Source organism: Trichoderma aggressivum (genome assembly GCF_033847375.1).
Source record: "Trichoderma aggressivum f. europaeum strain CBS 100526 chromosome Unknown scaffold_059, whole genome shotgun sequence".
In the NCBI taxonomy this organism is placed as follows: domain Eukaryota; kingdom Fungi; phylum Ascomycota; class Sordariomycetes; order Hypocreales; family Hypocreaceae; genus Trichoderma; species Trichoderma aggressivum.
Genome location: NW_026946425.1, coordinates 170,214 through 183,660, shown reverse-complemented (window position 1 = coordinate 183,660; position 13,447 = coordinate 170,214). Strand labels below are relative to the sequence as shown.

The 13,447-nt window shown below is 45.6% G+C and overlaps 5 protein-coding genes across 5 annotated transcripts; all 5 read right to left on the bottom strand.

The window, feature by feature from the left end:
- Positions 1-1,442: 1,442 nt before the first annotated feature.
- Positions 1,443-2,177, bottom strand: Triagg1_9823 (uncharacterized protein; the record flags this gene model as incomplete). Its single annotated transcript, XM_062904823.1, has 1 exon — positions 1,443-2,177. The coding sequence occupies one exon, from the start codon at positions 2,175-2,177 to the stop codon at positions 1,443-1,445; it is 735 nt and encodes a 244-aa protein (XP_062751280.1).
- Positions 2,178-2,664: 487 nt separating this feature from the next.
- Triagg1_9822 (uncharacterized protein) lies at positions 2,665-6,083 on the bottom strand (the record flags this gene model as incomplete). Its single annotated transcript, XM_062904822.1, has 2 exons — positions 2,665-4,541; positions 4,595-6,083. 2 exons carry the CDS (start codon positions 6,081-6,083, stop codon positions 2,665-2,667), a joined length of 3,366 nt encoding a protein of 1,121 aa, XP_062751279.1.
- A 783-nt stretch (positions 6,084-6,866) lies between these two features.
- Positions 6,867-8,553, bottom strand: Triagg1_9821 (uncharacterized protein; the record flags this gene model as incomplete). The annotated part of the gene is made up of 4 exons (XM_062904821.1): positions 6,867-6,938; positions 7,015-7,412; positions 7,510-8,083; positions 8,149-8,553. 4 exons carry the CDS (start codon positions 8,551-8,553, stop codon positions 6,867-6,869), a joined length of 1,449 nt encoding a protein of 482 aa, XP_062751278.1.
- Positions 8,554-9,549: 996 nt separating this feature from the next.
- On the bottom strand, positions 9,550-10,550 carry Triagg1_9820 (uncharacterized protein; the record flags this gene model as incomplete). Its single annotated transcript, XM_062904820.1, has 3 exons — positions 9,550-9,799; positions 9,853-10,426; positions 10,481-10,550. 3 exons carry the CDS (start codon positions 10,548-10,550, stop codon positions 9,550-9,552), a joined length of 894 nt encoding a protein of 297 aa, XP_062751277.1.
- Positions 10,551-11,219: 669 nt separating this feature from the next.
- On the bottom strand, positions 11,220-13,398 carry Triagg1_9819 (uncharacterized protein; the record flags this gene model as incomplete). The annotated part of the gene is made up of 3 exons (XM_062904819.1): positions 11,220-12,614; positions 12,670-13,229; positions 13,287-13,398. The coding sequence occupies 3 exons, from the start codon at positions 13,396-13,398 to the stop codon at positions 11,220-11,222; spliced, it is 2,067 nt and encodes a 688-aa protein (XP_062751276.1).
- Positions 13,399-13,447: the final 49 nt, after the last annotated feature.

Sequence of the window (13,447 nt, the reverse complement as noted above, 5' to 3'; positions counted from 1 at the left end):
AATTAAGTTAAGTTATAAATTAATTTTAGATTTTAAACTAAAAGCTAAAATATATATTTTTTTAATTTAACTATTATAACTTTACTAAACCTTTTAATAATAAATATAATCTCTTTTATAATTTAATTAATTTATATTTTTCTTTATAATTAATTTAAGTTATTTTTTTTAAATTTTTTTTTAAATTTTAATAAATTTTTTTTTATAATATTAATAATATTAAAATTATAAATTTTTATAATAATAATTATAAATTTTTATAATAATAATTATTATTTTAATAATAATAATTATTAATTTTTTATTATTTTTAATTATTATAATTATTTATATATTAAATTTTAATTAATTATTAATTTATTTTATAATAATTATTATAAAAATTTATTACTTTTATAATATATTATTTTATTAAATAATTTTTTTAATTTTAAAAATATTATATATATAATTTATTTTTAAAAATTATTATTATTTTCTATAATTTAATAAAATTATTAATTTATTTAATTTATTTAATTTAATTAAGTTATTAAATTATAAATTATAAATTAATTATATTATATTTAAACTTTATTTTTTAAGCCTTTTTATATATTTTAAATTTAATTTTAAACCTTAATTAATAATTATATTTTATAGCCTAAATTTTTAAAATTTAACTTAATTAATTATAATTAATTAAGTTAAGCTATAAATTAATTCTAAATTTTAAACTAAAGGCTAGGGCATAGCCTTCCTCTGACATAGCTGTTGCAGCTTTACTAAAACTCTTGATAATAAATCTCCACCTCCATAATAATAACCAAGTAGTCTCCGTAATATTCACGAAATCTTAGAACGTCTATCTCTTCCAGCTTAGTAAGGGCCTGGCGATATCTTGTCTCTATAGAGAGACGTTTTGACACGCCTCGGCAACCCGACGTCTTATTTCGCACGCGAGCTGAGCCCTAGTTCCATGGTCATCTTTTAAGGAGCCCTCGTTCCAATTGTCCAGCATGTCTTGAACCTTTCTTAATGTCGCGGGGCTGACTGCCTGAGGTGTCTCATTGCTAATAGCTATTATCTCCCGAAGGTTGGCCTGCTCGTCGTCCATCTCCACTTGTCGTTGATCGCTGGCTCGCAGTGTAGATAATTGGCTGAAAGTGTTTGGTACTATATATAACGAATGAGAAGTACCTATGGACAGGAGAGCATGGAGTACATTCTGCTTGGTTGTTTCTTCCTCTTTGGAGTAGTGCCAAGGGACTATATTTACTATCTAAACTTAATCTAATCTAATCTCTTATTCTGTATTCTATACACATTTGTAATTCCTCTGACCATATGAATTTTTCAAAGTATTTACTAGCAACCTGGAGAATAGTTGCTCGGATAGGGCCTATATCCGAGCGGCAAATGTGTGGCGCTGATGATAGTCCTGCAAGATCTTTAATGATTCTCTAATGGATAGTGATTGGTTGACCGTTGATGTCGAATGGGGACCAAAGGTTATATACCGCGTACGAGTGCCTCCCCTCTGAACATATGCGTATTGAATCATAGATATCCAGTGGCTCAGTTTCTGTCCGCGCGGCCAATACCTGAATTAATCGAACGAGGGGCGCCTGTGAAGCCCAAGGGTACTTGGGGAACTCCGTGGTCGTCACCGGGCCGTGCTCGTTCACGAGGCGATCGTGAATGGCTGTCCACTCCTTGTTTTCAAAGAAGGTGAGTGCCTCCTTTTCAGCTTCGCCGGACCCTAAAGGCCCCGCATGAGTCGGGGTGATTCGAATAGGAGAACCTTTCGCTTGATTGTATAGGTCGTTCTTATATGAAGGCATGTAGTCGCTATAACGCAGCTGGAAAACCATGATCTTAAGGTCCTCTAAACGGACAAAAGCAGATGAATATTTCGCTTCATCTGTGAGCCGCTCATTCATTTCGATAAGACGTTCGTTAATCTCACCTGCCCATCGAAAGGCAAGACTAGGGTCAACGATAGGTGGGACAGCCTCCCACCGACCCAGGAGAGCATTGGCTCTGGACTCAGTGGAAGCACTGATAGCTGCGGGTGTCTTCTCCCTCATGCTAATTATTTCTAGGAGACGGCCTTTTGCTGCTTCAAACTGTGCAACCATTTGAGCATGTGTGGTTGAAACATGTGGTGATGGAAGAATTGGTTCTTGGGGTTCCATATTGAGAAAAGGGGTGGCTGAAATGTATAATTGAAAGCCGACAATGGTATTATACTAGAGTATGAGGGTGTCTTTTGAGACGATATAAGACTTGGTGTTTGGAATGGGGTTTGGTAGTTGGAAAGAAGAAAACACTTGGGTAAACAAACAGCCGAGTTAAAGGGTAAACAGCGAAAGTGGTCTGTAATTTTTATTCTTGGGCCAAAAACCTATAAGATCAATTTAGAGGTATGTGGAAATCTAGTATCCGCCATATTGCAAGATGGGAGAAATAAACTTTCCAATCCCAAGCCTCATTGTCCGGGAAGCTCTCCAAGTCAGATCTATGCGTTATGTCCCTTGGTCCTTTGGATACTTGTGAAGCTTACTACAAAGTATCATTGCGATACCGCCTTTGGAATATCAACGATAAAATTGACAGAAGCAATGACTTGTGCGTAAGACTGTATAACTTTGATACATGTCCCGTCAAAACTAGCTTCTTTTGCTATCCTCTCTTCATTGGAATTGGTGTTGCGAAAGTTATAGTCTCAATTCCCAGAGAATTCAACTCTTCCGGCCCTGGCTGTAAGTTGTCTGTTCCAACCTCGACCCCCAGCAGGCTTCTGAGAATGACCAGGCATCCCGCCTTGCTTATAACTTCGTTTGATTCCTTGCATATCTCGGAAGCCACACATTCAACACAGCCCTGTTGGCAACAGCATTCCTCGACTCTTTTCAAAGCACGTTCTAGAAGATGATCAATATGATCGAATGCTTTTGTGCTGACGCCGGATCCATTGGCACCCCCTTTGGCATCGTAAAAAGTTAACCGGGCTGGTCGCTTTCTTTTTGTTTCTTTTTTGGCGAATTCTTTAAGAGCCACTTTGCACTCTGTGCGTACGTCTCCAGGTAAACTGATGACAAAGGCTGGTAGCAAACTCATGATTACATGCTCTGCCGCATGTATGGATGCCGCTGCATTGAGCTGTCTATCTTGTAGTAGCTCAAGTACTTGTCGCGGTATGTCCAGCCACATTCCCTTGCTATGCCGTATAACAGGTGGATTGTCTACCTGTACTGCGTCTATGATCCGCCCTCTTTTGTCGACCTTGAAGAATCCAAATACGTTTTGCTGGATCTTTATACTTCCATAGTACGCGTGGCAAGAGGACCTAGGTATTGTGCGAATGGCCTCGATTTCCACAGGGTCAATATCAGTAAAGTCTCGCGCCATGGTACTCCACTCAACATTGGCCCTCTCAACTTTCGCCATGCTTTTCTCAGGTAAAAATTCTCGAATAAGATACGTGTTACCCTGGTGGAGGAATATGGCCCCATCATAAATGGTAAAAGTCGCCCTCGATGCTTCTAGTTCTTCCAAGACTTCGTTCCTCCCGTTTGTGATATCGATGACAGCAAAGTGCTCGTCCTCTGCATCCCGAATGGCGACATATTTGGCTGGATGAGGACGAAAGCGGTCGTGACAGTGAAAGAAACCCAATTCGTCTTTCAACAATCGCTCTTGACAGATTCGAGGCAGGTCCTGGCCAAAAAACTGCATATCCTCATCTTGCCGAATGGGCATCTCGTAAGCCGCGCATTGGATATGCCCCTCCCGAATAAGTATATCGTCCAAGTCCACACGTAACTCACAATTTGGCTTCGAGAAAAGCTCATCAGGATTGTTCATGTAATGCTGGTCAGTTGGAAAACTGTCGCCTACTAGAATAGACAGCGAATCCTTGGTTCGCCTTCCAGCTCTTCCACTCTGCTGTCGTAAATTAGCAATGGTATAGGGGAAACCCCAAGTGAGAACGCAATCCAGTGTGCCGATATCAATGCCTAGTTCAAGTGCCGTAGTTGCCACTATACCAAGCAATTTCCCTTCGAACATTTCTGCCTCAATTCTTCGTCGGTCTCGAGCAGTATAGCCGCCCCGATAGCCCATTACCAGATTGCTGCATTCCGGACGACCAAGTTCTCGCAGCTCTTGTTTTATCGCATTGGTTAATGCCTCGCATTGTGCACGAACTCTACAAAAAGCAATGATTCGGACGCCCCTCAGCAGGAGAGCGCAGAATAGACGAGCGCATTCAAATTTGGTGTTACCACGTCCACTCGTGGGATCTCCTGGTTCTTTAAAAGGGGTATTCCAGCATAGAAATTCTTTTCTTCCAGATGGTGATCCGTCGTAGTCGATTAAACAGACATTAGACACTCCAAATATCAACTTGAAATGCTCCTCTGGATTGGCTACTGTGGCAGAGCAGGAAATGAATTGAACGTGCCGGTTTCCTACCGCTGCGCATATGCGTCGTAGCCTCCGCATTATAAAGGCAACGTGAGATCCGAGCTGCCCATTGTAATAATGCAGTTCGTCAACTTAACTTATTAGTCAGTAAATTGTTCTGCCGGCTGATCTGGAGAAAACTAACCAACGACAAATTTTAGATTCTTCAAGAATGTTCTCCATCTTTGTTCTTGAGGGAGAATTGTGAGGTGAAGCATGTCGGGATTTGTAAAAATGATTTTTGCCTCTTCTCGAATAGTATCTCTAAGATTCATGGGAGTATCTCCATCAAAGGTTTCCACCAAAACCTGATCGAGACTTGGCATGAATGCTAGTATGTCCTTGAGGCTGCGCTTTTGATCCTGGGCCAGTGCTTTGGTGGGGAATATATACAAAGCTCTTGAGTTTGTATCCCGTTCCAAAGCATGTAGGACTGGCAACTGATAGATTAATGATTTCCCAGAGCTGGTAGAAGTCGATATGACGATATTTTCCCCTTCATGTAGCCCATTCAAAGCCTCGGCTTGATGCGTGTAGAATTGGGTTATATGTTTAGCATTATAGAGGGCGTTCACCAACTCCTGAGATAACAGAAACTTGAGACCTCCATACTTGGGACTCTGTGGTTCAAATACTCTGTGGCCATCGGGTACGATTTGACCGGAATACCATTCACTCTCTTTGAGCTGAAGCAGTATTTCTGAAATACTCTGTCGTTCATGAGGAATGAGATCAGGGATGGTACTCGCTGTACGATGGATTGACCGAGACTCTTTCGGCACCAACTTGGGTAAATAATGTTCGGCTCTTTCATGGAGTGCTTTTTCCGGATCCTCGCCATTATCTGTGCATTTCTTGAGGAAGTCGTTGATAGCAATAGCAAATTTCTGGTTACGTCGTTCGATGAGCTGCATCATTTGTTTCTGGCCGTACACGGGCATTTTCAGCTTTTCTTTTCTTAGCTTTTGGGTTGGTCGCGTCGGTTCGCCTGTTTCTCTATCCAACACTTGTCGCTTCAAATCACCATCGATGAACTCTAGGTATAATACTTCACGCCCATTCATCGCGGCCTGGTCGTCGGTCCCATCACCCAGGTGTTCATTCCCAGTCAACCCGCCAACGGATTCATCGTGAGCTGGCATTTGGGACATGAAACCCTGGGAGGATTTGAAAACGTCGTCTCTCTGAGCGCCTCTAGTGTTGAGCTGTAGCATCAGCTCATTGGTGTATTCAAATTTCATGGCTTCAGGGCGGAGAGCAACCATTTGAGCGACATCCTGGATTCTTAATGTTCTTTTAATGTGCGATTCAACGGCTGGCCGAAGGGTATCAAATGTCGTTATCACATGTTTGCGCGAAGAGCAGAACGTGTAAACCAGATTCAATGCTCGATGAACTCTTTCAAGATCTTGAAGAGCCTCGGTCCAAGGTATAGGCGATGACGCAGAACTGTCTGGAGCATCTTTCTTATCCTGTTTCTTTTGACAAGTATTGCGTCTTTTATTCCTAGGCTTCTTCTCCGGAGTGTCCATTGAAAGTTCCTGATGGTCATCTTCATCCACAGTAAGATCTTCCTTACGGATACGCTTCCGTGCATCCATATTTCTCTGCTCACCCTGAGCCAAAGGCGCCATTGGGTTATCTTCCATAGCTGGAATGAAATGGGGCTTCCTAACTGAAGGGCCTCCAGCTGGCTAATTCCAAATTCATGTCATCGGAATGAAGATGGAAGAAGATAAATGTCAAAAGTTGGGGGATTTTAATGGGTATGGAGAGGGATCATCGGTTCTGACCATTCAAGGGTTAGCACTAGGAGAGGCATGCGCAGACAAGTTGGAGAAGCGATTCGCGTTAGGATATCAGACTAGAAATCACGAAACTAACGCAAAATCACGTGCCCGTCTGTTACAGAAACACAGGTCGTACATTAGGAGGTAGGAATGCGGCCTTCTTAAAGCTCAGTACAAGACCATGAACTGTACAAATTCTGAGTAAGTACATGTAAACTGGTTTGCGGACACTTGCTGATCAACAAAATTTATATATTCAGCACCTAGAATGGTATTACTAATGGAAATTTCGTCCCATGTGACAAGTCTAGAGTATCCCTGAAGTACTGTACACAGATGCCTGATCGCCGTGAAGAAAAAAAAATTAAAAAAATAATAATAATCCATTCCTGGGTCTATGCAACATTGAATCCCATGGACTATTGGCCTGCATTATGGTCGTGCTGCCATGTGTGTTATGACACAGCGCCAATGTGCAGCTCATTTCCGGGTGTTCTTTGCCTTTTCCTGAACGGCACGGGTGTGGCCATGGCTAAGCGTATCTAAATCATACACGAACACGTACTTTGCCATTTAACTGTCCGCCGTTATTCCTTTTTAGCATCAAAGTTTCATGATAGAGGGGTTTTAATTGCCTCGAAGTTCTTTCTGAATGCTGCCAACTTCCTTTAAGAAGCTCTTAGCGCTCGCAGCTGACATCTAACGCAAACAGCGATGTTAGTATTGAGTATATCGTATTTTATCCGTATGATGGGTAGATATAGGCGAAACTCACTCTCATTGTAATGCTCACTGGCTTAGCCTGCTCACCCTCAAATGCTGTGAACAATATCCCTACAGACTTAAGGGATGCCTTTTCTTGGAAATTCATTGCAGGAAGAATGGCCGTGTTGAGAATGACACGATGCGTCTGATCTTGGCGCATGAGAAGACGGACAACTTTGTGCACCTGTGCCTTGTCATCCTCTCCATCATCGCCGTCTAGGCTAGACGCATCAAAAGAGCCAAGAATGGGTGAGCCGTTCTCATCGAACTCAATACAAGCTTGGGGGACATTTATTTTCAGCATTCCAGCACCTCGCTCTTTCCAACCTGCCTCTTTGTCGTGGTAAAACATCTTTGCTCGGACTGAGAGCAAAGTTGCTTCACCTGCCTCGCCGTCATCAACTTCGACTGTGAGATCATGTTAAAGTTAGCAATCGGCGGGAAAAAAATAGTCCAAATAAAGTGGCTTCAAAAATCAAAATGGAATATAACACTATTCTCTTACCCTTGTGCAGTTTGATTCTCTTCTTCTCCTCCAGTTCCTTTTCTGGAGATGGTGCTCGTTCTTGTTCATTCGACTCAGATTTTTCATCTCGCGCAGCGTCATCCTCCTCCTCCTCCTCTGCATCACTTTCGGGGGCTCCGAAAGGCTTTGCTGGCTTTTCACTTTGCAGAGGTTTGGCCAAAGGTGACGCAAAGCTTTCTAGTCCTTTGCCTACAGAAAACGGAGAGCCGAGGCTGGCTCCACCGAAGCCCGAAGAGAGATTGGCGAAAGGCGAAGCACTATTAGTACTACCAAATGTCAATTTGGGCATGGTGACAGCTGGCGCGGGCTGTGATCCTGCAGCTCCCAACCCGGTGCCTAATGGTAGAGCCGAGGAGCCAATTGAAGAAGAAAAAATGCTGCTCTGAGATGTGCCCAAGCTCGCAAACGGGGAGGATCCAGCAGCAAGTTTGCCGAAGCCTGAGGTTGAAAATGCAGCGGATGATGTCTGTGGTAAGACACTTGTTGGAGGGACCTTTGGAGGATTTGCAGTCTCTTCCGTAGCGGGTTGCAAGTCCGCTGTTGACGAGGAATTCTGTTTGCGTATTAGATAGGACAACTACACGAAGAAGGTGTAACATCAAGTAGCATATCACATACAGACACCACTCTATTCGAGTCTTCCTCACGATGCCTCTTCTTTTCTGGCTCCAATCGAGAAGCCCGGTCTTTGTTGGACTCTGTGGAGGTGACGCTGTTGGCATCGTTCTGCTCGACGTCTATGCTTCCATCTAACTGGTCGTGTGCGCGCTTCTTCTTTGGAGACGGCACATGTTCCTTGAGTTTCTCGTCTTGGCTATCCGTTACGGCGTCGGCTGGGGTCTCAGGGCGTGCCGCTCTCTCGTCGACAGAGTCAGATGCGAGGTCGCCCACGATAGTAGGAGGATCCGATATGGAAGACTGTTTCAGCTCGCGGCGAGCGGCGCGCGTCTCTGCATCTTCGGCTGCTTCTGCGTAGACTCGCTCATTCTTTGGGCTAGCCGCCTCCTGGGAATTGTCGGCCATGGTGTTGTATTAGGTAGACTCGAAATGGTATCTGATCGCGCAGGACGATGCTGGCAGACGGAGTAGATCTGCGGCTTCGATAAGACAGCGACGGCTGCTTGCGCAGAACCGCGCGACCGAGATGGAGAACCAGATCAAATATACAGAAACGATCTGGAGTACGAGCAGCAGAGCAGTCGGGCAAAGACTCTAGATTTGCACAATCACCACTTCTAGTTTCCTGGGTCTTGCCGCTGCAGTCGCGCTGCAGCAATTTTGTGCCGTCAGTTGGAGATGGTCAACTCAGCTGGCCAAGCGCCCAATCAAAGACGTGTGCACCTGGTATCGTTGGGTTCAGCACATGAGGAAAGGGAACCTAGGGTACTTTCGAGATACGAATCTCCACGCAGCCCGAGAAGAGATGGGCTGTGTAAAATTGACAACTGCCAGGTACTGAAAGGTACCACTACTAAACTTTGCAGAGGCGCTGGTCCCCACCTGCCCGCCGCAATAACGAAGAGGGGTAGTAATTAAAACGGCCTGCAAACCGATTTCGCACCGAGGTGCGTTGCATGGAATCAAGACTACGTGCCAATTCATAATGGTTCATCCTTACCGCACTATGTTGATAGTGTGACGATTGTTACAATGTTGAGCTGGTATATTAATAACATACAGGTGGCAGGCACCATATCTGTCTAGCTGCATTATTCAGTATGAGAGGCCATCATCACCACCAGGTAGATAGAATGGCAGCTGTTTGAGGATATTCGTCCAAGTCATATATGAGGGGTTTTAATCACGTATCAACGTAACTGAACATACGCGTCTGATTGATTTAAGATATGGCCTCAAAAACTCAAAAATATATCAAGAGACGCGCCGTTATGCTTGCATGTACTGACATAGGGATCGCTCTGCCCTTGAGACAATCGTTTTTTTTTTTTTTTTGCATTACAGATGACCCTTGCATTACGGAAGGATAACAGGGCGTCGCCCAAAGCCAACGCGCCACCCTTAGCTAATAAAGCAGAGGCATCCTAAGCCTAGGTAAAACACAAGGAGAGGGTAGACAGCAATGGCCACACGATTCTTGACCACTCCGCTACCACCCAGAATGCTGACGCCAGCAGCAAGGGACCACGCGATGAGACAAAGATATACTGGTATCCGCGCGACCCAGTGGAGCTTGAGAGCCGATAGGAGAGCGGCAATAACTAGCGGAAACAGCGTGTAGCCAATAATGCAGATGCTCTGAGCAAAGGAGCTGCCGTTGTCTGTTAGTAATAGGACCAGTTGGCCATTCTTGTGTTCACTTACATGTTGCCCCCCAAGAGCTTGATTTGAAGGGTCACAATCGCTTCACCAAGCCATATGGTAGCAAAGACACCGCTAAAGACGGCATCTTTCTGATCAGCTCGCGCTGTGAAGCTGAGCAACAAGCTCAGCAGTAGGCAGAAAATCAGAGGCCCCCATAGGTCCCAGTCTCTCAGCCCAGGGCTCATATTGCTCTGCAGCAGAGCTTCAGCATCTATAACTCTGCTGGCAAGTCCAGTGAGCTCCTCCCTCGTGCCTGTTAAGCCGGCGCCGCGGATGTTGGAATATGCACCGCGAAGGCCGCCTTCAGAATCGAACATGGTGCCACCAAGAAGATATCGCGGGTACAGAACTTCCTTCAACTTGGCCCACACGGCCAAGAGGTCGCGGCGCAGAGTCTCCCATACGCTTTCATCAATGGTGTTCTGGGGCGCGCTTCGATCATCCCCAGGAATGCGAGACGTAAGATAGCTTTCGTCTAACGCTCCGGACGCCGACGCACCAGAGGCAATGGTGTTTGTCAAAGGTTGCCGAGCCGATTGAGGAGCGAGAGGGTCATCGAAGTCGTTGAGATCCGCTGTGTGGCATCAGCTTCGTGCTCGGTACAGCAAGACAGGAAAATGGCCCCTACCATCATCCGGATCAATCAGATCGTCGTCCTCGAGGGAGGCGCGGTTGTATTGGCCCCGAGCACTCGACATTGTAATGCACCTGATTCAATATGAAGCTCAGAACGCTGCGCTTCCGTCGTTGAGATGTTTGCAAGGTTCTGTGATAACAGTTATTGCTTCTTCCAGGGAGACTGTCTACTAGGTAGCTAACGAGAAGCTGCGATCGTTACAAAGGTGTAGTGGGGCCGAGAAGCTGTTGACGTGGAGCTTATACCTTAGTACCCGTAGCCTCGCCCAGCTGCGTAGTGGTTGTACATGTACGACAAGGATGCGCTCCCGCAGAGGACCCAGGAAGTAGATCTACTTGATCTATGCATGGACACTGGACCCAATCCTTGAAGCGTCCGACCTTGTTCTGAGACGGCCTTATAAGAAATTTGGCCCAAGTTGCTTACACGTAGATAAACATTCAATCCAATAGTTTGATAGTACCTTATGTGAACTAAATAAATCATTGTACTACATACCGTACTAGCACCGTTACTGATACATCCGTCCAGGGAACATTTGTGAGGCTAATTAATCCTCGTTCGCAGCAGAATATCCCAAACTCCTCAGACCATACATTATCAAGTTAGCAAGTGCCTACCTATTTGCTTACTTTCCAACCTCTTCAACTCCAAGACTTCCCAGAATACCTGCGCGCATGGTATATTGCGCGCCCGATCAATTAGGCCATGGGAGCCAGACAAACCCCTTTTACGCCTCAAAGGTCTTAACCTGGCCGGCGCTGCTCGGTGGCAGCATTGATTGCCCCTCTAGCACGCTTTGGAACCCCAACTTTTCGCCATCCATAGTGATATCCTGAGCCATTCTGGATCCCTGGCCTCCGCCTACTTCAGCTGCCGCATTCAGCGTGTCTTGGATGGTCTGCACTTGTCTTTTGAAGGCCAGTCTGTCCAGGAAAAGCTGCTGCCTGCCGCGCTCCAACTCTCTGCGTTCTTCTCTCAACAGCTCTTCCATCTCATCAAAGTATTTGAGCTTCAATTCGAGTTTTTGGAGCATGATGTTGGCGGCTGCCGAGACCAATCGTGTCATCTCTCGCTCTTCATGCGAAGCGAATACCGCTCCACGAGCACCGATAGAGGCCAAGGGGATTGAAGCAAGAGATGTTTTTGTTGTCGTGGTTGTCGTGGTAACAACTGTCTGTCGGAAATCTACATCCATTGATTCTGTCTTGTCCACTTCGCTGTCCTTTTTGTCTGCTGCTACCGTGCTGCTTGCTTGGTTCGCACCATCGAGTTGTTTTCGTAGGTTACGCTTGAGCTCGTCTGCTGATCTATTTGCTGCCGCCGCAGTGCTAGCAGGATCTGCCAGGCTTGCCAAAAAGCCCACGACAGACATAACAGGGTTATCCACTTGGTTGAAAGGGAGGTGGCCGTGTTGGCTTCCCAACATTGATAAACCAGTGGGTGGGTTTGTAGGTGCCTCGGAATCGAGATACTTCTCTTCGATATCCAACTGAAGGAACTGCAGCACGCATTCTTCCCTCGTTCGAGTGCCGACATGATCAGCAATTTCTCCCCAGTCATCATCAAATCGCTCGAGACCCTCTAGGAGGCGTAAGATTTCGGCATCGGTCCACGGCGCATCCCGGTCCAGAATCGATGTGTATGTAGGATTTTCCACTTTGGAGTACATGCTAGAAGTGTGGCTCGCAGGTAATCGGCCTTCGGTAAAGCAGTTAGGGCAGAGATCGAACTTCGCCTTCGCTCTTGCATCGGACTGGGAACTGTGGTAGTATATCCTGGTACAATCGTTACCACATTGGTGACAGTTGATTTTAGCCACTGGCGTCTTGGCGGCTTCTTCAATAGAAGCATCGTCGCCATTCTTTTGGCTTTCTGACTTTGTAATAGGGGTGCCTTTAGCACTGGCTTCATAAATGTTTCGGCCAATTCCTAGGTTGAGATCACCCTTGCTTGGAACCGAAACGTTGGCCTTCTCATCAGTGTCACGATTCTTCTTGCCTTCCAAAACGACAGGGTCTGCGGCAGGTTGCCAGGGTTGAAGTCCCCGGGGAGTATCGCATATGATTTTAAAGTGGCCAGTGAACGGCGGACCAACGTGTGATGGTCGCTGGTCGGCATCAACCTATTAAAGAGAGTTAGTGGTGTACGGGTAGCATGAGATTTTGTGTTATAATTACTTGGTAATTGATCAATCCCCATTGTTCAAGAAATGCATGAACGCGCATTATGGCGCAAACGTCACCAGCCAGGTTGCGACGACAGGCCGTCATCGTGAGATATTCAACTGGGTTGAGACGGTAGGTGTTGATCATGAAATCGCGATAGTCTTTGTAAACAGCCGGTGTTTTGCTCCGGTTTCGATTGTTGAAAAACTCTGCCATTGCTTTACGTTCGATATCATGGATGCTGTTCATATCAAACCAGGTGCTGTAGCTCGGCAGGACAATAGCGTGAGTCTGAGAGATGAGATGATCCCGGGCGGCGGATTCAAACGCTTCTTTCGACTTAGTTTCAACCCCTCCATTCAACGCTGCCGGAGTATCGTTCGAGCCAGCGGGCAGCCCTTTCGTATCCTCAGACACATCACCCATCTCCTCATCTAGGCGAGCGGCGGTAGTCGGTGCTGCAGCATCGCTCTGGATATCGCCCGAATTGTCTACCGCTGCGCTAGCTCCAGGGCTTCCGCCGCCCTGTGTAATATGCTCCGCGTTTGAAGATTCCTCAGACATCTGCACATCTATCGATTCCATTAGATATATGATGGTTTATTGAAGGTCAATTGAAGGCTGCTTACCTTGAGGATCTTGACTCTTCACATTGGCCTGCGACGGCGCTTGTGAGAGACCAGGGTTCGGTGCTGGCGACGTCTCGGTTCCTGGAGAGCCGAAGGCTGTAGAGTCATCCATTGCTACGCGTCTCGGCTAGAACGGTTTAGAAAGAGATTGGGGTTCAGAG